This window comes from Tinamus guttatus, unplaced genomic scaffold, assembly GCF_059628265.1.
Source record: "Tinamus guttatus ecotype Peru unplaced genomic scaffold, ASM5962826v1 Tinamus_guttatus_pri_ptg000806l, whole genome shotgun sequence".
In the NCBI taxonomy this organism is placed as follows: Eukaryota; Metazoa; Chordata; class Aves; order Tinamiformes; family Tinamidae; genus Tinamus; species Tinamus guttatus.
The window spans coordinates 204,135-231,671 of NW_028289340.1; the positions used below are offsets into that span (position 1 = coordinate 204,135).

The following is a 27,537-nucleotide window of genomic DNA, read 5'->3' on the forward strand; positions in this document are numbered from 1 at the left end:
GTCATTAATGAATCATATAATTGAGTCCTAGCTAAAAAAAAAAAAAAAAGAGAGAAAAACCTGGTTCTGAATAATTTTTGACATGCACAAACATGCTTCCACATGCTCATCAATGTGATATTTTCATGAAAAATTGTGACTACTTTCTCGGAAAAAAAAATCCTGGAAAGGCACTAAGCTACCACTTAAAATTCTCACATTTCCTTTTCTACTAAATATATCATTAGTAACATCCTAATTTACGTAGACTTTTACATAGACATTACATTACATAGACTTTTAAATTGAATAAAGAAAAAAAAAAGAAAAAAGACAAAATGAAGGCTCAAACAGGATGGAGAGAGGTTGCTGGACACAACTAGGTTCATGTCTTGGTATCCTTCAGATATTCCAACACAAATCACTTTAGGCAGATTAGCCCATTACCAAAGGGGCAAGAAAAAGAAAGGAACAGAACTATTACAAAATCTAAATGCAGTTGGCAATTTATAGTTCTTAACAGCACCTTTTGAGGACAGTACTATGTATTAAACATAGCACCAGGAGAAGTGAAGAACACAATTCACTGAAATGCATTTTTTTTTCCTCTCTGGGTCCTGTTTAAAAGATTGTAAGTGTGTGACAATGGCAGATAAACAAAGTGCCTGTTGTAGCAGGACACCAGAAAGCTGCCTCTTCCAAGGACCCTAACCGTACCCCAGAATCATGCAAACAGTGCAGCAGCTCTTCCATCTCAGCGTTTTGATGAACTCTGTAACAGGAGCTCCAAAACACAGACACGGATCTCCACACAGCCCCCAGCGTGAAGGCCTGTCCGCTGTTACGGTATCTGCTATACCCAAAAGAAGTACAACCAGGGAACGGAAAGCTGGCCAATAATGCTGAGGAATTGCAACTGCAATGTGGCATCACTAAGTACCACACATTCAGGATTATGTAAATCATACACAATTCAGCAGCCTGTGACTGCATCTGGCCATTGCATCTTAGTAAACAGTTTGCCTCCACTGAAGGAAGCTAGATGAGGAAGTACTTTTCTTCTCTCTCCAAAGCAGAGAATGAGACTGCAAAACAAGAACAGTTCTATACTTGCTTTGAACAGCTGTATACATAAAGGATAGAGTTAAGATACGTATAGAGTTACTGAATTTCTATTGCAGGAACTTGACTTTTAAAGCTGATTCCACATGCTATGAAACTGGAAAGTTCAGGCTCATCACAGGAGCTGCACAGGATCCAGAATACTGCCGGCAAAAATAAAAATTTTTATGTCCTCTCAATTGACTTACTGCAATGAGCTGCACAAAATCCTCCCCAGAAGCATGCAACATATATGCTATTCTGAATAGCAGGTTTCCAAGAGGGGGTTAGAAATCCTTCAGTTCCTCTGACTTGAATATTCTGAAACAGCAGAAAGAATTCCAGGTTCCAGGGCATTCTGGACAACAGAGATGCACCTCAGCAGAACAGACCCACGTCAAGTGACACATCATCTGTGTGTCCCAGGATGCAGGATGTGCCACAGGAACAAACAGGATAAATGCACACTCACTATAGAGGTGGAAGGAGGTAGCTGTTGTTGCTTCCCAGATGGATAGATCGAGAGAAACAAACATTCCTTTGCATCCTTCCTGAAAGAGAAGAGACAAAGTTCCTGCTACCCTGGAGCTGTGATTATAAACTGCCATTCCTATGGTAGTTTGCAGCGGGAGAAATAACGCCTGTTCCATCAGGTGCCAGGGAATATTACTTTTAAAAGCAGAGCTGGTGGTTCCAGGAACTGCATCCTGCCTCGCACAGCTTTCCGTATGTGGTAGCATTTCTCCTCTTGCTTTAACTCCAAGCCTAGAAAATAATCTGTCTAAGTAGTACAGTGGTTTTGCTGACAATGGAGTGATGCTTAACATGTGTGATTCACACACCGACAGGCAATGCACCAACAGCAATGCAGCCACGTGGGCCTTATGAACAGTCAAGAACTGGTGACAAAGACGGTACCTGACCCCTATATCAGCAGGGTCAGCCACAGAGTTTGCAACACAAAAGCAACAACAGCCCATCTATACTGGAATTAGATACAGCTGCAGATCCTCACAAGCTTTTCCGTGGTAGCTAAACAGGACTGCCAGACCATGCTAGTCCTCAGGTGCAGAGGCAGCTCTTTCAGCAGAAGATTTAATCTTGTAGCACCCAGGCTCCGCTTTCAGCAGCTGCGATTTAAGATCCCTTCTACAAGGCTTCTTCCAGAGCACCAGGTGCTTCACAGATGTATGCAGAGCTCTGAGCTGCCTCCCCAAAGACAGAGGAAAGGAGGAAAACTAAGGGAAATTCAAGAGGCTACCTACAGTTATTTGATTTTAAACTGATTTAAATTTTATTTCCTTTTATTCTCATAACTTTTTTTTTTCTTTCTCAAATTTATGTCAGTTTGGAGCTTCAGGTCAAAACTTCTAGCCAAAATGCACACATTTAGGCATCTGAATCTAAACAGATATGCTTTGAACAAATCTCTTTGCAGGTTCCTACAGTCCTTCTACTGCTTCATAAATAGAAACATCTCAAACAATGGGATTCAACAGTTACTGCTACTGTTTTTTTCCCCTTTATATCTAATGTTGATAATTATCTCTTCTCCAGTTCTCAGAGGTCTTTCAAGTTATTTAATCTGCTCTGCAAAATGCTCGCATTGCTTTTGAAGATGAGGCGATAAAAGTGATCCGCAGCCATTTTGCCCTTTTTTCACTTTCTGAAGGTGTTTCTCACAACTCTTTGTCGTTCCTGACAGCTCCTGACAGTTTTATAGGTGAGAAAGGCAAAGGCAGACTTGAATCAAACACTGTATGTGCATTAATGACGCCTTGTGTAAGTGCTTTTCAACGTCAGTAGGGTTAGACACAACAAAGTTTCTAATCCTTTTATACTGCAGTCATTTAAGCATCCTCCTGGAATCAAAGTTCATGCAGTTTATTGCTCTTTTCAGATGACAGCATTGTAATTAATGGTAATTTTATTTTAAACCTATAATCTTCATATTTCAATCACCACTTGAATAAACAGTGATGACTAAGGCATAAAGTGTCCCTGGGAAATATCTGATACATGGCACATAAAGAATTAGTTGTATAATTTCCACTACTACTTCTAAATTCCACTCATTTATTTTCATTTGTGATTCAGTTAAAAAAAATCAGATTTTTTTTTGAGAAAGCTTTATAAATACTGTGATTATTAGATGTAACATTTTCACTTTTTCCATAGAGACCTGGGAACTACCAGGATTATTTCTTACTAATTGACTTACACAACTTTTAAACTGTTTGAAAACTGCCTAAAAATGGCTGCTTATGGGAACTACAATTAAGTTGATATTGTGGTCATAAAACGTCTCATGAAAAGCCACCTATTTCAACTAAGTTAGTCATAGAAAAGATGCCCTTAGCAAATTATGTGGACATATGTCACCCTTTCAGAAGGATTTCTAAAAGCACTCTGCAGACTTCAAACTTCTCTCATCTACCAACAGATTTTGTCTCATTTAAGATGTCGTACCTCACACCTCTCATTAAGACTTCGCTTTTACTTCTCACCTTTCTCTAAGCTAATCCCTCTTTGGAAAATCTAGATGTTATCCTACAATTAACATTAATTTTCTTCTTCTTTTTTTTTTTATAAGTTTTCTTTTAAGTCACAGCTGCATAACCCTCCGTTCCTGGCACCACACAATCATCAATGCTTGATGGCTCACATACTTTTGAAATACCACAGACATCTCAAAGTATCATACCATGTTGAGGCACTGAACTAGAAAGCTCTTTAGTATTACAGACACAAGACTCTCATTTTGGAATAATCTCAGTGCATCAACAGTTCCCTTTGAACACTTCAATTTTGCTACTCAATCAAAATACAGGCTTATCCTCTTCACCTCCCCTTTTCTTATTTGTTTTGCTGTTAATATTTCTTTGAGACTTACATTCTGGGCTAATTAATAAACACTGGGTGGGATTCATTAAATTAAGACACATGCATACATATGTCTACAGGTGTAGCAGATGACTAAGCTCTCATTTTACTCAAGGGAACTGGAAAGTCCATCCCAAAATAAGCACCCAGTAACTGGCAAGCAGAATCATTCCTCAGGCTCCACTGACTATAAGGAGATCTTCACTGACTCTGAAGGGACTGTAATTACTTACATGCAGAAACCAAATTTAGATGTCTAAATCTCAAATAATCCCACTATTTTTTGTTTCAAGTCACTTTAAAGGATAGAATAAAAATCAAAAATTCTAAGACGGACAATGAAATGTTGTACAAAGTTTTGTGAAGAGAAAATAGGGATGCCCCAGTAGATGACAAAACTAATAAGAAGGTGCATGGAAAAATACAAAGTGATTAATATAGATAACATGCAGCTCAGTCGCGTTTGATGCAAGTGTCAGGGATACGCCATGCCTGCATTTTATTTTGTTATCATTTGTTAATATATCTTAAATGTATATTTGCAAAGTTCTAACAAGGGATATAGGTATTCCTCTGTCTTTGCAAACAAAAATATTTAATCTAGGAGCACAGCAAAGGACAAAAAAATTAGTTATTACTTTGAGAATATCTATACTACATCCAAATATTAGCAAGAAAAACATGTTTTTCATCCATATATTTTCTACAAATTTGTTTCGATCTGCTTTTTTAAACAGCTTTTAAAAACCCTGTATGTAGGAATATGCAGAAAACTTGCACGTTTGAGTAGAAACTTGCTTTAAAGCATTTATTTGCTATACAAAAAAAAATTACAAAATTGATCTGTTTTATAAAAAGAACTCTTCAAAATATTGTTAAGTTAAACTAATATTAAAAAAGAGGGAGAGTTTTATGTTATACTAAAATGGTAGAGAAAAAAATGTTTAAAACTTACCCTATTGATACTGCTGCTTCTTAAAATAATTTGAATTAATTTTTTCTGAAATTCATCCAGCTTCTTGAAACATTTTTTCAGAACATGATTGGATAATTTAGTATCAGCTATTAAACTGATCAAAACACAAACTGCTTCAGAGAGAATATCTGAAACTGGGAATTTAGGACTGTTGTAAAAAACAGTCAGTCCATCAAGCAACTGAGACACAGAACTGCATATGGTAAAAGAATCATCTTCAAGTTTTGTGAAGTCTGCCTGCAGATTTCCTACTTCCGACAGTTTTCTTATTTCAAGTAGATGTTGCAAAAACTGTACTGCAGCAGTCAGAGGTTCTTCCTTGTTAGCACAGCAAAGACTCAGTGACGGAACTATGTCCAAGCAATATTTAGATGTATGAAGATTAGGCTCAGACTGGTGAAAATCAGAAATCGTGCCTAAAGAATCGAATGAATAGTCATTAGATACATCACACCCAGAGTCTTCTAGCTGGCTTGAGAAGCTCATGGGGTATGCGCTTTCCTGAACCAGAAGATTTTCTTCAGAGGCACCTGATTTTCCTGAAATAGAAATATGAAAGTTAAACTTGTAACACGAAAGACACTTTCATAAGCATGCATTTACCTTCTTCTACTTTTATTTCCATTCAAAATCACAAGTTATACATATATGCTTGTAGCCCATGAATTCCACACTCCCAGAATTTAGTTAGGATTTTTAACACAGGAAATATCCCAGGGCATCTACAGTATTCTAATCACTGATGAAAGTAAGTCTATGCAGATTTCAAAAAAATATGCAATCTGCAATTGAGTTCTGACCACTACTTCAGTTTCTGAAAACATACTAGATGAGGTTTTGAGCTCTGACCTCAGTAGTACCTTAAGTGAATGGAAACTTTTTTTTTCCTCCCCTTTTTTCTTTCTTTTTTCATGGGAGTGGGGCAGGGAGTTCCATACTCAGGCATTGAACAGGTACCAACTGACTCATGATGAAAGAACTAACTGCCAGGGAAATCAACTGACATTTTTAGGAAGCAGGAAAGCAGGGCTTGTAAGGATAACCTACCATTTCAGATATTAACACTACCCTCAAAAGCCTTGGATACTCAAACTTGGAAGCAAGCAAACAAACAAAGCATGTGGTCTGACTAATAAAAACAAGCATCAATCCTGCACATCATCTTCCCCCAGTGTTTCGAACAAACAACATTCCGGGGGAAAAGAAATAAATATATTATTTCTCACTGTTTAAGGAAAACAAGCCCTTCTAGGGAGTACATACACTCCTGTGATGGGTACCCATGTTATACTGCATGGATATTTTGTTCTGTTCTTACTCCCATGGGTCAATATGAAACTTGCTCAAGGGGAAGGAACATCAAGAGAAGCAAAGCACGGAAACATGTGCAAAAATACATATTTATTGATTTGCTGAAGGAAAAAAAGTTGCTAGATGGGGCAGAAAAGGGGAATAAGAGACAGCAGGGAAAAAAAAGAAGGTAAAATAAGAAGTGATACAGATAAGAAGTGAATATCCGTGAGAGCTGAACTTAAGAAGATAGGAACATCTTATGTCTCCAGAGTGGTCGTTGCCAACCCTGACAAAATAAGGGGATGATCCTACTCATGGTCCTACCCAAACAGGGTAGGACCTTCCTCGATTTCAGCAAGGCTTTCGACACAGTCTCCCATAACATCCTCATAGGAAAGCTCCAGAAGTGTGGACTGCACGAGCAGACAGTGAGGTGGATTGAAGACTGTCTGGATGGCAGAGCCCAGAGGGTGGTCATAAACGGGGCTGAGTCTGCTTGGAGACCTGTGGCCAGTGGTGTCCCGCAGGAGTCGGTATTGGGCCTGGTACCCTTCAACTTTATTCCTCAATGACTTGGACGAGGGCACAGAGTGCACCCTCAGCAAGTTTGCAAATGACATCAAACTGGGAGGAGGGGCCGACACTCCTGAGAGCTGTGTTGCCATTCAGAGAGACCTGGACAGGATGGAGAGTTGGGCAGAGAGGAGTCTCATGAGGTTCAACAAGGACAAGTGCAAGGTCCTGCACCTGGGGAGGAATAACCCCAGGCACCAGGAGAGATTAGGGCTTGACCTGCTGGAAAGCAGCTTTGTGGAGAGGGATTTGGGAGTCCTGGTTCACAAGTTAAGCATGATTCAGCAGTGTGCCCTCATGGCCAAGAAGGCCAATGGGATCCTGGCCTGCATCAGGAAGAGCGTTGCTAGCAGGTTGAGGGAGGGGATCCTGCCCCTCCACTCTCTGCTGAGGCTGCACCTGGAGTATTGGATGCAGTTCTGGGCTCCCCAGTACAATAGGGACGTGGAGCTTCTAGAGAGGGTCCAGTAGAGAGTCACAAAGATGATTAAGGGACTGGAGCATCTATCTTATGAGAAAAGAGTAAGCGAGCTGGGCCTGTTTAGTCTGGAGAAGAGAAGATTGAGAGGATAATAGATCAACATGTTCAAGTACCTGAGGGGTGATTGTAGGGAGGATGGGGCCAGGCTCTTCTCCGTGGTAATGGGTACAAATTGAAACACAGGAAGTTCCATTTCCATGTGAGGAAGAACTTCTTTCCTGTGAGGGTGACAGAGCCCTGGAACAGGCTGCCCAGAGAGGTTGTGGAGTCTCCTCTGGAGATCTTCAAAACCCGCCTGGATGCCACCCTGTGCCACGTGCTCTAGGTGTCCCTGCTGGAGCAGGGGGGTTGGACTAGATGATCTCTAGAGGTCTCTTCCAACCTGAACCATTTTGTGATTTTGTGATTCTGTGAAACAAGAAAAAAAAAAAAAAAAGCATTTATGATATCTATGTGGTGGTGTTAGGGGAGGGAGGCTTGGCAATTATGTTGTCTCAGTTATTGCATTTCCTGCTGACACTGACAGGACAGGGTTTGAAGAATGAAAGTCACCTGTATGTAGTGCAAAAGTTAAGAACTGAAGTAGGGTCTCCAACTGATGCAATTGCTGTGGAATTGTAAAATGGCCTCCAAGTCCTCTATCAAACTTAACTACCAACAGCAATACCATGACAAGGATTCTGAATCAGAAAGCAAGCCTGAACGTGGCAGATGGGAGAAAGTGAAAGAATCTGAAAATCTCAATTCTGCAAAAAAATAAGTAAAGAATAAAACAAACATATCTCCAGTCTTAATTTCAAACATTAGAGCTCTTGTGTTCTCTCACTTTGTGAGCATATACATAGATTACCGCTGGGATCAAAACATCTAAAGCTGTCTTAAAACTTGATTACAATTCATGGACTCAGTTCCACTTTTAAAAAATACACTTGAAATAATTTAGAAAATAAGACTAATAACTACAATTTCAGAAATGTCCAAGTAGGCATACAATTAATAAATTTTGAGGAGAGAAGAAAACACATGAAAAAAGAAAACATATCCTTCAAAAAATGTTCACTCATTGATTCATTACAAGCACACTTTCCATGAATGAAATTTATTCCCTTCTTAAAGAAAAAAAAAGTCTCACACATCTGTATTTTTTTCCATAGCCTTACTGTACAAGTTAATAAATTGTGGTTAGTAATGAAAATACTAGATTTCTGTATATTTGTTATTTTCATTATTAACAATGCTGTTTCGTTCAGAAAAGAGTAACTCATTTTTTCCTCATGAACTTTTATCTAACTTTTATCACCCTTTCTGAGACGGTCGTGATCTAAAGCCAAGGTCTACTGCTGTATATATCAAAGAAATTTTGTCCGAATTTCCTACATACACAGGTCACTATTATTCAAAGATTTTGGAAAAAAAAAAAAAACAAGCAAATAAAAAAAAGTAACAAATAAACAAACAAACAAAAAAAACCCAAGCTTTTAGGATTCTCTGGAGAATGAACAGATTTTAGAAGTTTTTCACTGAAATAAAGCTCTTTTGTAAAAGATAAAGTATTTGATGCTGGCATGCTTTGCCCCATTTAGGAATAATTCACAGAAACAAACAGGGCTGACAATGCTGAATTCTCAAATTAACTGTTTAGTGCAAGGATTTAAAGGTTTCTGGGAAGACTTAAAAGCAGCTATTTCAATCTGTTAGAGATTTTACTTGCACAAAGCACCTAGGACATTTAGCATACATTAAGAATTGAAAAGTATTTTGAGGACAAAGTTTTTAGGGGATTTCTGTAGATGGCAGCACAAATTTTGGGGGGATTCAAGTCAAATGAAGAATACTTATGAAAAAAGAGACATAAAAACATACAGAAGGATCTATAATCAAGTGACAAGAATTGAGATTTTGAGAAACTTGTGCTTATGAAGCAAATATTAAGACCAAATAACTATCCACTCTTTAAAATACTAACCATGCCAATGAAATGACTAGAATTTGAGTTTTAAGCTAGAGATAGAATATTTCAAGATATATGAACTACCTGTGAAAGACTACTTGTCTGAATTGGAAATGCAGTATTAGCTCCTATTAAAACCAGCCTGTATTGTCAAAACAAACACATATTTTTTCTACCAGACAGGAACTAGCAGCCAGCGCAGGCAGCAGTGACCTGCACCATACTGCAATGAGCAGAACACAGTGCCAGAGTTATCCTGCGCAACCTTACAAAGCTGGAGTGAGGTATAGGCCCTGAGAAACCAGTTAGCAGCATTCCTAAAAATGTTTATGCTCTTGAACATGAAACTCAAGTTTTCACTTGAATAAATGTATTCTCATAAGAAAAAATCACATTTAACTATCCTGCCTGAATACGACAAATAAAATAGCCTTTGATTTTGTACGATTGAATGCATCAAAGTTTGTGTATCAGCTAGTCTTGTACCAGCACTGTGAAACCCAAAGGTCTAATTAATGGCATGTTAACAGGCGTGAATGCCAATGTCTATATCCTGCCCATAAAAAAAAAAAATAGTATCATTTCTTTATTTGAAAATTTTTTCTACCTGAGAAATCAAGGTAACTTTCAGTGATCTTATGCAGAACTGCATGCTGTCATTCACCATATTACACTCAAGGAGCATGATTCAGAGGCTGAACTTGAATACTTTCAGAAGAAAAGAGATTTAGTTCCCGCAACATAATCACAAGATGATCCCGATTACCACAGCTATACTCCTAAGCTAAGCTCCTATGCAGTTTTCCCCAAATTTTTGCTACCCAAAATAAAGGCAGTGGTACTAGTGGTTCCACACATTTTTACAAACATTATTCCTAAAAATCACCACATCTCATCACCACACATCTCATCAGGAACTTAATGTGCAGCAGGGAAGCTAAAGACAATCATAATCCCTTTCTCTTGCAGGCAGAACGTGGTCATTTCTCTCTCTGAATGGGTTCCTTGCACAGAAGCCTGGAAAGAACAGGATGAATGTCCCTCTCCTTCCCTCTGCCCCATGTAACAGCTGCAGCAAAGGCACCTGACAACACAGAGAGCAGCTGCTTCCAAAGGGAGGAAGTTTCCACAACCAGAAGAGACCTGTTATCCATGGAAGGAGCAGCACTCAGATTTCAGTGAATTATTATGCTCCAGCTGGTGTTTTTTTCCAGATTGCAAATTGACTTATTTAATTATCCTGAAAAGGCCTCAGCTTTCATAAAGTTCCCTATTGTGTCACTACAATTACGGGGAACAGATTTATCTCATCATCTTATTCCACGTGTCATGTTCCCATAAAACGGCACTAAAAACATTTTAACCTCATTTTTGTCACCTCACATATCTGTTCTCTCACTTCCTTGATCCTCTCCTAAATAAACAAAATACTTCTTAGGTTTTGAGACTTTCCTTGCAATGCTGCCTACTCACATTAGTACTGCTGATAGAAAATGGGAGTATCCTAGCACTGAAGATGTCAAATGACAGTTTATTTTGGAAGCTCTGTCTGATACCACGATGCCTTAGAGAAAAGGCTGAAATGAAGTTTAAGGAGTCTTAGCTGCCTTACAGGTCTGTAAAGAGAGTGTGCCACATTTCATGAGTGAGGGGAGATCTCTTTTTGTAGAAACATCTCTTCCTGAAGCACTGGGCAAAAATAATCAGGTCGGTCTCTAGAGGTCCCTTCCAACCTCGACCGTTCTGCGATTCTGTGATTCTGTTTTCCAAAGCGAGATCAAACAAAATGTTGACTGTTGCCCAGCAGGGAATCCACTCACCTTGGAAAAAGGAAGCTAGGAAAAGAAAGAAGCCAAAGATGCCCCTATAATGGCTATACTCATTAAGGAATGCATATGCTTTGATATGGTCTTTCTGAATTCATCTGGGTCATTGCACTATGAAAATGAGTTGAAAATACCTGACACCAGTGGTTTCCCCCTACTGCTTCTTTCTATGTAAGCAGGCTTCAGAAGCATCACCAATGAGGGAATTTATGTCATTTACGTCTTGCTCTTTCAGAGGTTTGAATCAAATTATTCAGAAAGTGTTTGACTGACCTAGCACTTTTCCTTTTTTCATGGAAGCAGAACTTCCTGACTCTTCCTGCTTTGTCTCCAGAGAATGCTGCAGGACTCAAAAGTTGAGCACCCAGAAGCTTCTGCCCCTTTCTACTGAACAAGCAACTCACAAAGAAGTGGGAAGGTAAAGGAGGTTGAATTTTGTGGCACAAAACAAGGCTGTTGGGGGCATTTGCACGCAGTTTATACTCCACAACCTCTCTGGGCCAACATGAACCAAGAGACAAAGTGAAGATACAAAGAGAGAATATTGTAACAGTTTTGCTAAAACAATACCTGCATAATTTGGTCATAATGCTTCAAGTACATCAGCCTAAAGCAACAGAGGCAATAAGTACTCATCTTCTAAAGCAACATTCCCCAAATACATGGAAGGCCAAAAAAGCTACAATATTCCATTTATGCCTTCTGGAGTTGTGCAGGGGGAGGAACACCTGCAAGCTTTCCAGATCTCTTGAACAGAGGCTGCCAAGTAACAATATGACTGTTGATTTGATGAGTTCCTAACAGTTAAGGAATCTTGCCTTAGAGGATAGGTGCTTCAATCCATGAATCAATCAATCATTGCTTTATGAGACCCTTTGCTTTGGAACTGCAGGAAAAGGTAGACAACACTATATGCAAATGTTTTCTGTTCTTATTCCTGGAAAAGTGCCAGAAATTCTCTCTCTCCTCCCTGTCACACTTTAATCTTAATCAAAAGAAAGACAAAAAACTTTGATTAATATGATTTTTTTTTCTAATCATGGGCCTTTGCAGTTGTCAAAACAGTATATCCTGGTAAAGTGAAAAATAGTGAATACAAAATTACAAAGAATTTGTTTTCGTCCTTGAATAGCTGATGTACAGTCAGCAATGTCACCATATAAAAGGAATACCAGAGTCCTTGTACTCTGGAAGATAACTGCATATTGAATCAAATAATGAGCTTCCAGACAAAACAGAGCCACTGAATATATACCACAGGGATTTTATAAACAACACAGTTAGTTGTAACAATCCATACCGACAAATAGATTACTTATCTGTAGCAAAACATGCTCCTCCTACTCCTCAGTAAGGAAACGCAAACTTCTTAGGGCCTCAGAAGACAAAAGTCTAATAAGGTGGAATTAAAGTAATTTAGACAACACATATTTAAAAATGGGTCCTTTTTTCTTTCTCTTTATGTACAGTTTCAAAGGGCTCACAAATTTGCCACATCACAGATCTAAATCCCAATGGGCAGTCTCTAATCATTCCTCAAGCCTCTAAAAGACCTACTATGATTACTACTAACAGCAAGCAGGAGAAAAGCTCTCAAATTCGGAATTCAGAACAGAAAGACACAGCTGCTAAGTGAGCCTTGGTTGAAGGGCTCCAAACTCTTCATTTCTAAACAGTCAGCAGGAGATGTATACACAGTATCTGATGCTTAATGTGTTTTATTCCTCCACCAGATTTTTCTGTTCTTGCATCTACAGAAACAGCAAGCAGAACACAAGAGAACCAAACAAGAGCTAAGGGTTGAAATGTTCTAAAAGTTGCTTTCTTTTAGGCAAAGAGCCAAATGAAAAATTGAGGCTGGAGAAACAAGTGGAGGAGAAAAGATATCCACAATATCTCTAGATTACCCGACCCCTGTTCCAACCCAACGGTTATCCTCAGCATTAAAGACAACTGCTCTGCTGTGATATGAGGTAAAAAAAGCAAGCATTACTTGCGTGTGCAGGGGGGCTGGACTCGATGATCTCTAAAGGTCCCTTCCAACTTTAAGGATTCTATGATTATACCTTTAGTAATAATCTGTAACAATGGCTTAAAAAGATCTGTAGCAGCCTTTGGATGAAAATGACGGACCATTACTTATACCTCTTTACTCTCCAGATTAGATTCAAGCTCTTTGTGTTTCTTAACACTGCAGGAGGTACCTGCTAGTATCCAACCTCTGTGAGCTTGGAAACCTCAGAACTGGCAAAGCACAAGGGAGAGGACAAAACTTCTCCCAGACATAAAGTCACTCTTATTTTGGGTGCCTTCTGCTCTAGAAACATCTTCCTCCTAGATAGCAACTTTAGGTGCTCTGAACACTGCCAGCAAGATCAACACAGAAGTGCAAAGATCTCATCAACAAATATCAAATACCAGTAATGAACTTTTTTCCTTCAAAGACAACAGGCTGCGAGTCCAACACAACTGGAAGCACAAACCGCATTTGCAGCAATATCTGTCTGATGAAGAATATATTCCCTGCAAAACAACACATTGTCCACATCCACTATTCAAGGAACCTACATGCCAATTCAAGGTTTTGAGGGACCAAAAAAAAAAAAATCATTTTTGGGGGGGAAAAAAAGACAGTAAAAAAGAAAGAATAGCTACCAGAAACAGCAGTCTCAAAGTTAAATTTCCAGAGCTAGAAAGGGATCTTCCTCAATGTTATGGAAAGCCTCTTCAAAGAAACAGACTGATACAAGCCAGATTTTCAGACATTGCTCCCTCTCAAGTGGTTAAAAGAAACTGAAGTGGAATAATATGTCCTACCACTTGTGGGTAGCATATGATGTAGGAGGAAATAACAGGACCTCCCAAAAATATTTCAGCATCAAATATTTCTAGCTAAAAGTTTTATTAAGTGTAACCATACATTAAAAGCAAATACTTGAAGGAAAAAGCAACTACACTTTGGTCTTTTAAATTAATAGAGCATTGGGCCTCTGAAAGAACTGAAATACAGTATAGATAAAACATACCTTTTCTACTATCTGTGATTTCACTAGTTAGCTGAAACTGACGCTTGATTTCATTGAATAATGAGGCTTGGTCAACTACTCAAGCCAAGCTTGAACATGCTACTAAGACTATAAAAATATTAAATTTATATATGAAAAGGAGCATAGCCTTACTTAACTGATATTATTAGGGATCATGGGACTATCTAAACCAATCAGTCTCAGTAGTGTAGACAGATATCTTTTGAGGACAATTTAACTCCTATTGGATGTCACAGTTAGGTCAAGTGAACTTTACCATAAGTGTGTTACTTTCCTCTACAGATTACAAAGAGATCACAGGCAACTTAGTCTACCTGTAGACATCTAAAATTAGATGAGATTTATCTCATTTTAGATCTACAAAGCAAATCATCTGTGACTAGGGCAATGAGAATTAATATCCATTGGAAGATATGTTATTTGCCATGTTCTCTGTCTGCCTCACGATGGAAATATCTCACTCCTTGTTTGACAAATACCAGTGCTGTTTCACTCAACAGCATGAGATAAAAATCTACAAAATATTAGATTTGGAATGCAGAAGTTGGAGGTGAACCAATTTCATTTCTAGCCTTCTGACAGAGTACAAGCTGAGTAACTGCCAGAACACACAAACAATAATTAAATAACAGGAGTCACTGAAGTCACTCCTCTAGAGAAGGAAAAAAAAATAGAACTAAAAAAAAAAAAAATAGAACTTCTACCTGATAGTCTAATACACCCTCCCAAGTCTAAAAGGTTAAGATCTAGCATCTTTTTCAAAGACAACTACTATGGCAGTGTAACAGCCTCGTCAAGTTTTCTGATCACAGAGCTTTCTAACAATCACCAGTCAGAATGCTCCTAGCTAGATATTTCAATTTTGGAGACCTTCAACTGTGAATTGTCTTCTCCACTTCACAGTTTTTGTCTATATCTCCCTGAGGACATCTTCCCAGAACCCGGAGACAGACTCCACTGCCCGATTTCCAAACATTCCATGTCACTGATCTCTCAGAAAAAAAAGAGCAAGAAGGGCTCATTCTGTGTAAGCTGGCAACTTCAAAGGGAGTTTCTAGACACTTTTTAAACAAATTCCACTACTGAACTTGTAAAAGCTTAAGATGAAAAAATGTCTTTTTAGCAAAAGAAAAAGGGTTCTTCATTATGAGAAAGACATTCTAATCAGTAAAAGCAAAACATTTAAAGATGAGTACATCTTTGGTTGGTATGCAGTATACCTGGGCTGGTATGCAAGACAGTAGGAAAGCTATGGGCAGATGTTGTTTGTTAAGATTGAAGTACTTTTGTCTTTTCTGTGGTAACCTCAGCGGAAAAAGTCAATTGAAATCAGGTATTCAGCCTATCAGTATTAATTCATGTGAGAGTGGGGCAGAATCCCCTCTTAGATACAGGCAGAGCTTTACACAGAGTACTTAAGCTGTAAAATATCTAACTTGCCTTAACTAGGCAGTAGGACAATCTCTTTACCACAGTCAAAGAAACTGAAAGAAATTTGCAATGAAAAGAAGTTAAGTTTTGGAATTCATAAGAAATGGGTGAGGCAAAGATCTGAAAAAAGGCAAATGAAACACTTATCTCAAAAATGAAAACCACAGAGCAGTCAGCCTAAGTTGAATTATTGGAATAAATAGTCAAGCAATCTATACATAAAGACACTAAAGAAAGCAAGAAGAGGAGTAAAAGCTGATACGTATTTTTTCAATAACATAAAAGCAATCAGATTAGCTAGATATGTTTTGACAGAACAACAGGTCTTGTGATCAGATGGGAAAAAAAGCTCAAAAAACAGTGTCACACCACAGGTTTCACATGACATTCTCATATATGTATGAGAGGAAACCTAATAGAGCAGAGCTTGTTTGCAGAATAAGTGCAAAATTATGCTCTGAAAGTAATCATCAATGAATGATAATGAAAGGCTTAAGTCAATGGTTCATTATCAAGCTGAAATAATGTGCTAAACAGGATTCCACAATCTCAAGTTTGTATAATTCAGTATTTGCATCAAAACAGATAGGTATGTTGACTTAGTTTGACATTCTCTTTAAAGTAAGTGGATTACCACTTCAATGAAGATGAATTTTAGATTTCAAGATGACCTTGTCAAATTGAAGATTTTATTTAAAAAGGTTTCATGTTTACTGTATTTAGGAAAGATAAAGCAACTGAACAAATTCAGAACAGGCTAAAACTAGGTAAGGTTTCTGCAGAAAAGAACATTGTGCTTATTTTGAAGGAAGATGAATACAAGCCATCATGCTGAGACCTACAAAGACAACAAAACACAAAGTAATCCTTTTGTTCTACTTAGTGGTGGCAATAAAATTCAACATGTTGTCTAGGCTTGAAGAGCACATTATACTTCTGAAAAGATGTGGGCCACGTTCACAACAGACCAAAAGACAGTCAAGTGTTACCGGAGATACAGAAGCATGATCTCCAAGTGAGGGAATAAAGAAATTAGGATTGTGCAGATTAAATGGAAAACAGAGGTGAATGATGAGTCTTCAGGCTGAGGGAGCTGGGCCTGTTCAGCCTGGAGAAGAGAAGGCTGAGAGGGGATCTAATCAGTGTCTATAAGTACCTCAAGGGAGGGAGTGAGGAGGATGGTGCTGGCCTCTCTTCAGTGGTGGCCACTGACAGAACTAGAGGAAATGGCCGGAAACTGAAGCACCAAAAGTTCCACAGGAACTTAAGGAGAAATTTCTTAACAGTGAGGGTGACAGAGCACTGGAACAGGCTGCCCAGAGAGGTTGTGGAGTCTCCTTCTCTGGAGATCTTCCAAATCCGCTTGGACGCAGTCCTGTGCCACGTGCTGTAGGTGACCCTGCGTGTGCAGGGGCGTTAGACTAGATGGCCTCTAGAGGTCCCTTCCAACCCTAAGCATTCTATGATTCTATGATTAAAGTCTGTTAGAGAAAGAGAACAGCACAAGTAATAAAGAACTTCAAGCGTAGTAATAAAGTTCAGGTTAGACACTGGAGGCGAAGGGAGATGGGGAGAGTGGACAGAAATCTTTCCTCTAATAGGGAAGCACTGAAGCAAAGTAACTGGAATGATTATGGAACTTAAATCAAAACCTCTCAAGAATAACAAACTGTTTTGGAAAAATAAGTGACACCTTGAGACTAGCTCTCACATTGTGATTTTTGTAACTTATCCTTCTTTTACCTAGTTTATTATTAGATAGGGACTTGGAGAGAAAAAAAAAAAAAGAGATTTACTCTTATACGACTCTCATCTTCTGCAACTGAGCTTTGAAATACTAACTGCAAATGTGGCAAGCTACTTTCCTCCCCACTAAAACCTTTTGAGTTTCATATTTTAAAACCAACACATTCCTAAATAGTTTTCCTGGCTGTCACAATATGAGACGAAGTATTTTATCATGTCATAACATTCATAGTATCCATGTTAACTCGAGACAAAAGGAGATAAACTCCTTTACCTTGTCCACTTTTCCCTGCCATATAGTATTAAATTAAAGCCATGAATAGCTATAAACCTTAAGTTTTGCTTTTAAACATATTTAGCGTGGTAAAGAAAAAAAAGTAGGATCGTCTCTGACACATGTTCCAACTTTACATAGGGTACATCATTATTCATAACAACTACTAATATCAAGGTTAGAAAGTAACATTTTGTACTCACAGTTTTGTCTGGAATTATTCCATAATCACCATTTTCTCTTAAGTATATTTTTAATGCATGCATAAGTTCTGAGCAAGCATCAAATTCTCAAGCTAAATCATGACTGCACTAAGTATCTCACTACTCAGCTTGGGGTTTATTTGTTATTTTGAAAAATATGACACTATACACTCATGTTCTTGCTATTGAAACATACTCAGAAATGGTTACAGAAACTTACTGCTTTCCAAGACGAATTTTGGACAGATCTTGTTCAAAAGAAGTTCCTGACGCAACCGAAGAACTTCAGCTTCCAATGCTTCAACTTTTGACTTCCAGAGACTTGCGGAGACAAGACTTGTATCTTGTTCAGATACAATTTTGGCAAGATGCTCAGTATATTCTTTGCAGCTCTTGCCTGGTGGTTTTGAACGGATAATTGCAAAAGCTAATGCCAGCTTTGATATTTTCAAATACCAGACTTGATTTTCTCTTCTGCCTTTGATTTCTATTATATTAGGGGAAAAAAAAAAAAAAAGCAACTTTACCAGGAGTTTATTAAACACATTATGCACAGTATTTTCTCTGCTTAAACAACTCAGTGACACCAATTATTTTGAGTGCATTCCTAAATCAATCAAGGAAAATACAAAAAGCTGTCCACGATGTGAGAATAAAGTACACATACATCCCAGCCACAACAGTAAAGTTCAGCTGGTGTTTGAAAATAATTGTGGGAATAGCACGGACTTCAAATATGATTACAGTTTTTCTGGAATAAGCCTATCAAAATTCTAAATGCAAATGTTAATCCACTCATACACTAGGCAAATCTTAACTCTTTGGCTGCAGCTGTGTACTGGGTTATACATAGTTCACATTCAGCACACATTATTTATTGAAAGTGTAACCAAAATTCCCAATCCTCAAAAAAATAATAAAAAAACCCTTCTGAAGATGCTGTTAATTTCTAATTTAGGAGACTTGGTATTTCTGACTTGTTGTTCTAACTCTACATTATGCCTCAAGTCTATAGAATGATCTGTGCAGACAGGCAGCATTACAAGATTCAGATTAAAACAGACATAAAGGTGTTAAGCAGTGAAGTAAGTCCATACTACTCAGGTTTTACAATAAAATGAATGCAAGCAAGTAACAAATAATGTCACCAAAAGAAAAATTGCCTAAAGCTTTTCTGATATTATGGATTACAAGAGCAAGCAAAAAAGGTAAAAAGTAAAGATTTTCAAGTGAAAGTCAAAAGTGGATACAACTCAACAGGAGACAAGGAAGAGATACTCAAAGTGATGTAGGCCGCGACCAAGAAAAAGAAGGCAGCATCAGCACTGTTACAAGCAGTAAGGGCAGAAACAAGAACAATCATAAGAGAAAACTAAGATTTATCTGGATAATTACATGAGGGACAACTGCATGGAATATGGGAACAGAAGGGGAAAAATAAATAAAAAAATAATAATATCTAGGCTGCATAATTAGAGCTTTCTTTCTTTTTTTTTTAATTTCACAGCATTTTCATTTACTACTTTACTGCAATTTTATTTGAAAAAAAATACTTCCAGAATATAAAAAAAAAAACAAAAATAAAGTTTCCATGGTTTCATGCTGATCTGAGAACAAAACAGTTCTTCAAAACACAGTACAACTTTTCTTATTGTTATCCAAGAAAAGTGTAAATTAAGCATTATAATAAATTTTGCTCAGTATCAAAACAGCTTTGGATAAAGTATTTTATGTCATCCTTTCACCAAATCATCTGATACAACTAAGCTGATTACTTCCTTTCGTTCTCCTCAATCCTGGGGAACATTATGTATTTATTTATCTAGGAAAGCCACTTACAAAAGAGGATTCTCCTCCTGAAATGCACATGCACAATTCTGAAAAGCAATTCATGCACGTTCTTTGCATGCTATCCATTCAGATACACTAGTCAGTCACATTTTGAAATGCAAAAAGCCCAATGAATAAGGCTGCAGAAATTCTTTGGTGCTAACCCACAGCTATGTCGCATTTTACTATTCTCCACCTGAAACACCATATTCCTGCTCCATGACAGGGTAAAAATAAATAAATAAATAACAAAAGATACCAGTGAAAATGCAGTCTTTCTTTAACCATATAAGGCCATTTCCCCATTGATTAATAATTTCAGTTCAGATTTCAGCACAGCAAAATAGCTTAAAAGCAGGCTTATTTTGTACACAAGTAGCTCAAAGAAATCACTACAACTTTTTCATGTGTGCACTACGTACTACATTTGGAGTTGTTAAACAACTAAGGGTCAGAGTGAGGAGTAATTCTTGAAATAACATTTCAAATACATTTGCAAATGCAAATGTCATTTTCAAATAACATTGCAAATAACATTTGCAGCACTGACACATGAAAAGCACGGCAGCCCAGCCAAAACTCAGTTCCTCTGAATGGCCAGATCCACCACGAGGAAGGCTTCACGGCAGACACTGCCCCAGAGGTTACAAGACGTTTCCTTGAGGGCCACCAGACACAAGCGGAGGGGCAAGGACATAATCACAGAACCTGGCAGACCTTTCGGGAGACAGACAGTAAGACCAGAAATAAAAACTGAAGATGAAAGGAGAGATTTAATTTCAACCACATTGCAGCTATGCAGCATACTTAATACCAGTGGGTGCTGCACCGTTAAAATACTTCACCTTAGAAGTTAAATAGGATGTAATTACACTCAGCTTGAAAACAGAAAACAAGCTTAGGAAATTCTGAAAATTCTGGCATCATCATTCTTGAATTCTCCCCTCTGTTTTTCTTCTGCTCTTCTCTGAAATGGGAGAATTATTTTTAGGCACAATAAAAGGGCCATAAACCTATACTACACACATATGGCAGCATGTATGCCAAAATATACAAGTTTTGCCATTCCTGATGAAATCCTTCTTTTTAACCAAGTTAATTCTGACTACTGTAACAAATGCTTATTTTCCATAGGCAGTTCTTTTGGAGTTGTACAATTTGCAAGTGTCTGTATAGAGCATATCCTCTGCTAGACAAAGCAGCTGAAATGATGATGATTTAACGAAGTAGGAACACGTAAGACAATGCTGCACAATTAACTCCTTTAGCAGAAAACTTATATAAAAAGGTATTACATTTGATTTATCAGTTGATCATTTAATTTAATTTTACAACAAAGGTAGAGTTCAAAAGTAGACAGTAATTTATGCAAGACCTAGAAAAGCAGTTATGCATAATGTTTATTGCTGGAACTGCCTTCTTTTCTAAACAAAGATCATCAGCATTAAAACAGCAGTAATATTTTTAAAACCACACAACTGAATATATTCATATAACTTACTTTTGCTGAGATAATAGTCTAGAAGAAAATAAATAACAGATAATTATGCATACTGATATCTGTCTTCTACTACTAAAGATCAATGAAGGAGTTAAAAATGACTGAAAGGTTATAAATGGAACTATATTGTCAATACCTGCTGCCTAAAGCACTTCTTTGTTAAATAAATTATATTCTTTACACAATTTCTTACTTGAAAAAATATTTCATCCATTTCTTTTCATACATATCTAATAATTCCAACTAAAAATATCATTTTAATGGAAGTTAATTCTCTAAGATCCAAAGATCAACAGCTCTCTTGAAAAATTAAAAAAAAGAAGAAAAAAAGAGCCTTATATCTTCTTTTTCTAACATCTTATACATCAAATGAAACATTTCAATAACACAGAACCATGCGAGTAATTCAACTACTTCGAAGGCTATAAATCAAACACATGGAGCCACACTGCAACAGTAACAACAGTAAAGTATACAAATCTATGGCTTTGAACTCAAAAGGTGTTCCCCAAATTATCTTGCCTTTTTAACAGGCATTGCAGCTAGGTATCATTCATAGAACATATGTCATTTTTACAAAGCTCCTTTGTAGAGCAGAGCCACAATTTAAAGAAGGCAGAGAGTTGCCTTCCAAGTTGCTTTCAGTGCTGCTTTATCATTTTGACATTTCAAGAATCTGCTTTATGAAAGCTTTCCCATTCTACTTCTTTTTAAAAGTACAGGCTCACGTGGTGCTTTATAAAATGTTTTTTCAGTATTAGGATTTTTCCCTTATATAACATCCTGGTACGGATCTGAAAATATTTACTGCCAGCACAGACATATGATTAAGTGGCAGACTTTTTAGATGTCAAATTTCCTCAGGGGGATCTATCATGAAAAAAAAAAAAAAACATATAAAGCAAATACAGGTACCCCGTTACATACAGGATACTTGTTTTGATACAATTATTGAATCATTAAATAGCATTTCACCATAATACTTAGGAGATATACATAAGAAATGATATTTCAATTTAAAGGGGAAAAAGTCTCCCTCTAACACTTTATATAGATTTGCTTCTGCAGTAGGAGCCTTATACTGAAGGTGTTTAATGAGATACTCTGAAGAAAAATAACCACTTCTATTCCAGAATAATTCCTTGTAGAGATGACATTAAGAAAAAGCAGCATAGCTCAGAAAGTTGGTTTTCTTGCCATGATCAAGGCAGTTTCTGCAGGAATCAGAAATCGACTTGTTTAAAAGCAGCTAATGACAAATAGTGAGACACTTGCACGTATTTCTGGTAACAGATGATTCCATAAAGACTATACACAGAATTTAAAACTCTTTCCCCTCTTGTCTACTACTGTCAGCACCAGCATGAACTTTTTTTTTTTTTTTTTTTTTTTTTTTTTTAAGTAATAGTAATAGTAAGTGAAGTTTGTGGAATAAAAGGTAGACAGTTTGAAGAACTGATTCAAAATTCTCACAGTTTCCTAAGTGGAAGGTATCTGGTATCTCACAAGCCACCATAAAAATCTCACAGAAAGGAACACACTGGGTGAAGCTGTCAGGGACGCTGGGCAGTTGCACATTACACAAAAGGCAGAGTAATCTGTTCCCCTGAAGAGGAGCTGCAGTGAAGATCGCCAGTGTGAATGCATTCCAATCAGCACATACGGGCAGCTTCATCAGCAACATTTCTCCTCATGACCAGGTAGAAATGACACCAATGAAAAGATTTTGAGCCAAAACAGAACATTTTGCTTTAGGAACAATCCTGTGTCAAGAACTGAAGTCACCAGTCCCTTTGCAGCTGCTAATACCAGAATACATTCAACAAGAACTGGAAGGATCAGGAACTATCAGCCAAAATACACTGGGAACCCAAGCTGCCTTTTGTATTTTTACTCAGTTGCTCAAGTCAGTCAGGATAATTAGGTGCTAACAAAGCTGCATTTACATTTTTACTCTGTGTTAATCACCTGGGAGCCCTGTTAGAAGCAGGGGGCAGCACTCTAACCACCCACACCACCTGGTGACAAGCGCCTGTGTAAATCCTCAGTGCACACCCCATGCCAGAATTGTGCTCCAGGAGCAGCATCACCTGAGAAACGGGACATTGGGCTTCCTGACACATCAAAGAGACCTTCTATTTCGAGCCTTCCAACTTTCATAGAGCAAGAGGGTACTGAGGACCCACAATCTCCATCACTCCCCAGCTGTGAAACGCTGTAGAGGCCAAGTTAGTTGCCTCCTAAATGCAAAGTTAGCAGCATCCAACTGCTGAGGAATCCTGAGCCATCCCATGCAGTTCAGTGTGAGACAGCCAAGGAGAATTAATAGGTGGTGTAAGATCCGTTGAAAAACCTTAGGGATAAACAGGGAACAGGATAACAGGATCCGAATAAGTCTGAATCACAAGTATTACCCTGCTCCACTTATTTGCCAGGTCCTGATGTTTTGTGGTGGTCCATGTCGTACAAGTTCACAGTAAGCCATGAATTACAGCAAGCTGCATTTCTGTTGGGCTTTAATTTGTTTTCTAATTATAGGAAGTTATTTCTTCTTTACATGTTACAAACATGCTATTTTCATCTGATCACCTTTTGTTGTTGATTTTCTTGTAAGTTTGAAACTTTGCATACTTAGCATCATACTAACAGTGGAAGATTTCATGTTATTGGTACATAATGAATGATTTCAGTCATTTAAGTTATTTAAAAACTACAAACATGCATTAAAACCATGGAATATAAACATAAATTTAAACCATTGATGTTACTTTAAAACTAAAGTATCCTAATTTATTTCATTGGATTTTTTTTATTTATTTTACATGTAAAAAAAAATAAACCAGCCTCATTTAAAATAATAAAATTTGACCATAAATAGAAATATTTGTTAGAAACATATGTTGGCACATGCTGAAAATTGACATGAAAGCTCTGGAACTGAGCAAAGATCTGTCAGAAAGTCATTCTTGTTCATACCAGCTGGCTGCCGAGCAAGAGCAACTTCACAGATGGCTGTGCACGCACCTTGCTAGTCAGCGGGCTCCGCTTTCCTACTGATACCACACTGTAGAAGAGCTGTGGTCATCCATGCATCCATCTGCAGGAAACAACATGATTTCCCAAGCACTCAACTGGCACAAAGCATTAGTGTTTCCCATCCTTGCCTAATGATCTCTTGGCTGCCAGAAGACACCCTTCCGCTCTCTCCTCCTCTCTCTTTACCGATTCTTTTCTCACGGTTAGCTACAAGCAGCTGATCATTGAAGCTCAGATTCAACTCCTGCATGCACAGCAGTCCCTCTTGTTGCTGCACACAGGACCAAGTATCACGCAAAAAAAAAAGGATGGATGCAACTTAGGTTGTGTTCTCATGACAGAAATGAATTAGCATCAACAACAGGCAGACAGGGATAAGTGTAACAGAGGGATAACAGGAATTCTCTGTCTTTAACAGAAGTGCAGGGTTGACCTAGTCATTATTCTTTGCACTTGTATAGATGAACTAGGAGAAGGAGCATCCCCACAGGAATGACCTGGAAAAGGAGTCAAAGTTAAATCTGCAGCTAAGTCAAAAAGTACTGCTCTCTGAGAAGAAAAAAAAACCTTCAGTGGCCATGGCCCTGCTGGCCCTCGAGCCCAAGCTCTGTCTGTGGTGGCTGTCAGCCGGGTCTGAATTCCTCCACCATGTCCTTCCCACCAAAGTGGGTACTGCTCCAAGCTAATTAGCTGGCAGAGACAAATCCTCAACTCAAATAAGTCCTTCAAGAGGTGTTTATGGCTAAAGGAAATAATTTTAAAATTATTTATCTTTCTGAATGCTACCTATTCTTTTCTGGCTGGCATTGGAAACAAGAAAACCACAGAATGGTGGGAGAGGGTGGTTGAGTGGGTGGGTTTCTTTTATATAACATAGTTATGGTGTATTTTAAAAAGACACAGTATCTTCAAAAAAAAAAAAAAACCTAAATCTGTCTGAAATAATTTGATATTTGAGCAACATTCACACATGTCAACGTAGGACTGCACATCTTTGGCATGGGTACATTTGCCCACATAGTTCACAGACAATAATGGGGAAAAAAAAAACACACAAAAAATATAAAAATATTTCAAATGAGATATGGTAAACGGTAAGATTTTGTCTAACACATTTATCCCTTATTTGAATCATTATCATCTAAGATTGATTTTTTTTAAAAAAAGTAATAAAATAGCCTATTTCTCAATTTCCAAGTCATTTAAGTGCTCGTTTTCCTTTATACTTTAAATTGATGAAGCATATTAAAGGATTCGTCAGGGAAGAAACAAATTCTCATTTGGCCCTGCTGCACATCTAAAACCTTTAAACACTCCTAAATAATAGCGTGCAAGAAAAATATCAAGAAAGTTATCTTCCTAATAAAGTGTGTGGTCTGTCACTTTAATGGCACAAGCATAATAGGAAAGTTGTTTATTTGGCAGCATTTTTACCTTAGCCAATCTGTCAACTACATACTGCAGCTAAAGGTGAAAAATTACCCTCCTATTTGTAATCTCACTTTGAATTACACACTAGCAACCAAGATACTGATGCTGACCTACTACAGAGGAACACAAAACAGGTCACAAAATAATGCAAGTGTTCTAACAGAACTAAGATGCGTAGACACATAGGGCTATAACATTAAACAACACTTAAATGAACCTGATATAATTGGTATGCCTATGATAATACTGTCTTTTATGCCTACAAAAGATAATGATAATGGCACAGCTGCATAATCAAGATGAACTAAAAATGCCTGGTGCTGCCATTAAATAGCTTTTATTGTATTAAACTGAGGCTAGTCAGTAGTGTCAATTTTAAACAACACACACTCATAGTATTAAAATATATGTAACATGGACATTTTTTCCAAGATGAAAAAAATCAGTTTTGCTGCAGGTCCTGCATATTCTTTTTTTTTTTTTTTAATGATTCAGGATGCTATAGTGATATGGAAAATAATAACTATTTAAATATGTCACAACTAAAAGGAAATTTGATTAAACACAAACCAGGATCTATTTCTCCAAGAAGTTATTTTAACTTTTAAAAATCATACCCTTTAAATTCTCCACGAACAAATAATCAGAAGAATATTTAAAGCTTTTTAACATTCACAAAATACAACTATTTCTGAGCACGTAAGAATTTGAACAAGGTTAACCCCACTAGATTTCCCTAAGTCTTTAAGGGTAGAATGCAGCTCCCCTAAGTAGAAATCTGCAGCGCAGAAGCTCACAGCTGAACTACCCAGGCTCCCTTTATGATCAACGGACAAAATGAGAGACGTCGAATGTACAAACCATTCAGCTCATTTTTGACACTTGTCTCGTAACAAGGTGAAGTCGTGCCCGAGGAACACCCGTTTCCCTCCATGGATTACCAAGGAAGTTGAAGTGGCCAGGCCAGATGCGCACCCCTACGCTGCGCACCGCTCGCTCACAGTGGGACGAGGTGGCGCACCACAGACTAAAGCCCAGAGCCTCAAAATGTACTTAAGTACCTAACTGATGAGTGAAATTTTGCAGGTCTGAAGTCAGCGCGTTTCAAAAGGAGTTTGTAATCCTTAATCTTTGAGGATTACAAATTTATTCAGAGATTAGATGTCTCTGAAAAAATAAAAAATGAAAGAAAAAATCCTTTTCAGTAACAAGTGTATCAATACTCCCATATTATATGTTTAGCTTACATCCTCCCACGTTTTGACAGTTCTGGCATTTTTCTTTGGCCAGATTCAGCTTTTTTTTAAAAAAAAAAAAAACTAAAAAAAAAAAATTAAATGTCTGTTTTCTAACTTCTAACTGCCTGTGTTCTGTCTTCTAACATCCTCTTGTAGAGACAATATCAGAAGAAAAATACTGTATCATATTTTACATACATGAATTCTAAGTTACTCAAGAGTTCATCTCTGTCAACTTAAATAATTAAAGAAAAATTACAAAGTCTTGATGGCAAGGACAGCTTATGCACAACAAGAGCCTTGGAAAGATAAAAGGATTCTACTTCTGTTTTATTCCCCTTAGAACAGGCCAAGTTAAAAAAAAAAAAAAAACCCTAACGTAAGCTTGAAATTTCTGATCAGTTTTAAATTATGTATACGTTCTCCCTACCAGCTGCTCTTCTTCTCATAATGCCTTTTTCCCTTCAACAGACTTCTATTGCTGTGTCACACTGATATCTAATGAATTTGGCACCACGGACTGCTGCCATCACTTTTTTTTTTTTTCTTATTAGAAAAGGCTATTCTCATTACTATATACACACATATAAGTGTATGGGGAAATTATGAGGTAAGTTATTCTATAAAGACTGTTGTTTAGAAAATACAGTATAACTCAGTAGTACAGATTTACCTATTCTTACTGGTATACTTCTTTTTTGTCTTCAAAAACAAAGCTGCAATCACTTTATCAATTG

General features: G+C 37.6%; 1 protein-coding gene across 1 annotated transcript in view; it reads right to left on the reverse strand.

Annotated features, from left to right (window-relative positions):
• The window catches only part of MEI4 (meiotic double-stranded break formation protein 4), a 67,090-nt gene that overhangs the window by 37,860 nt on the left and 1,693 nt on the right, over positions 1-27,537 (reverse strand). The window contains exons 2-3 of the mRNA XM_088537540.1: positions 17,985-18,251; positions 4,919-5,478 (exon numbers count right to left, since the gene is read on the reverse strand). Coding sequence (XP_088393666.1) covers positions 4,919-5,478; positions 17,985-18,251 — 827 coding nt within the window. The remainder of the gene's footprint in view (positions 1-4,918; positions 5,479-17,984; positions 18,252-27,537) is intronic.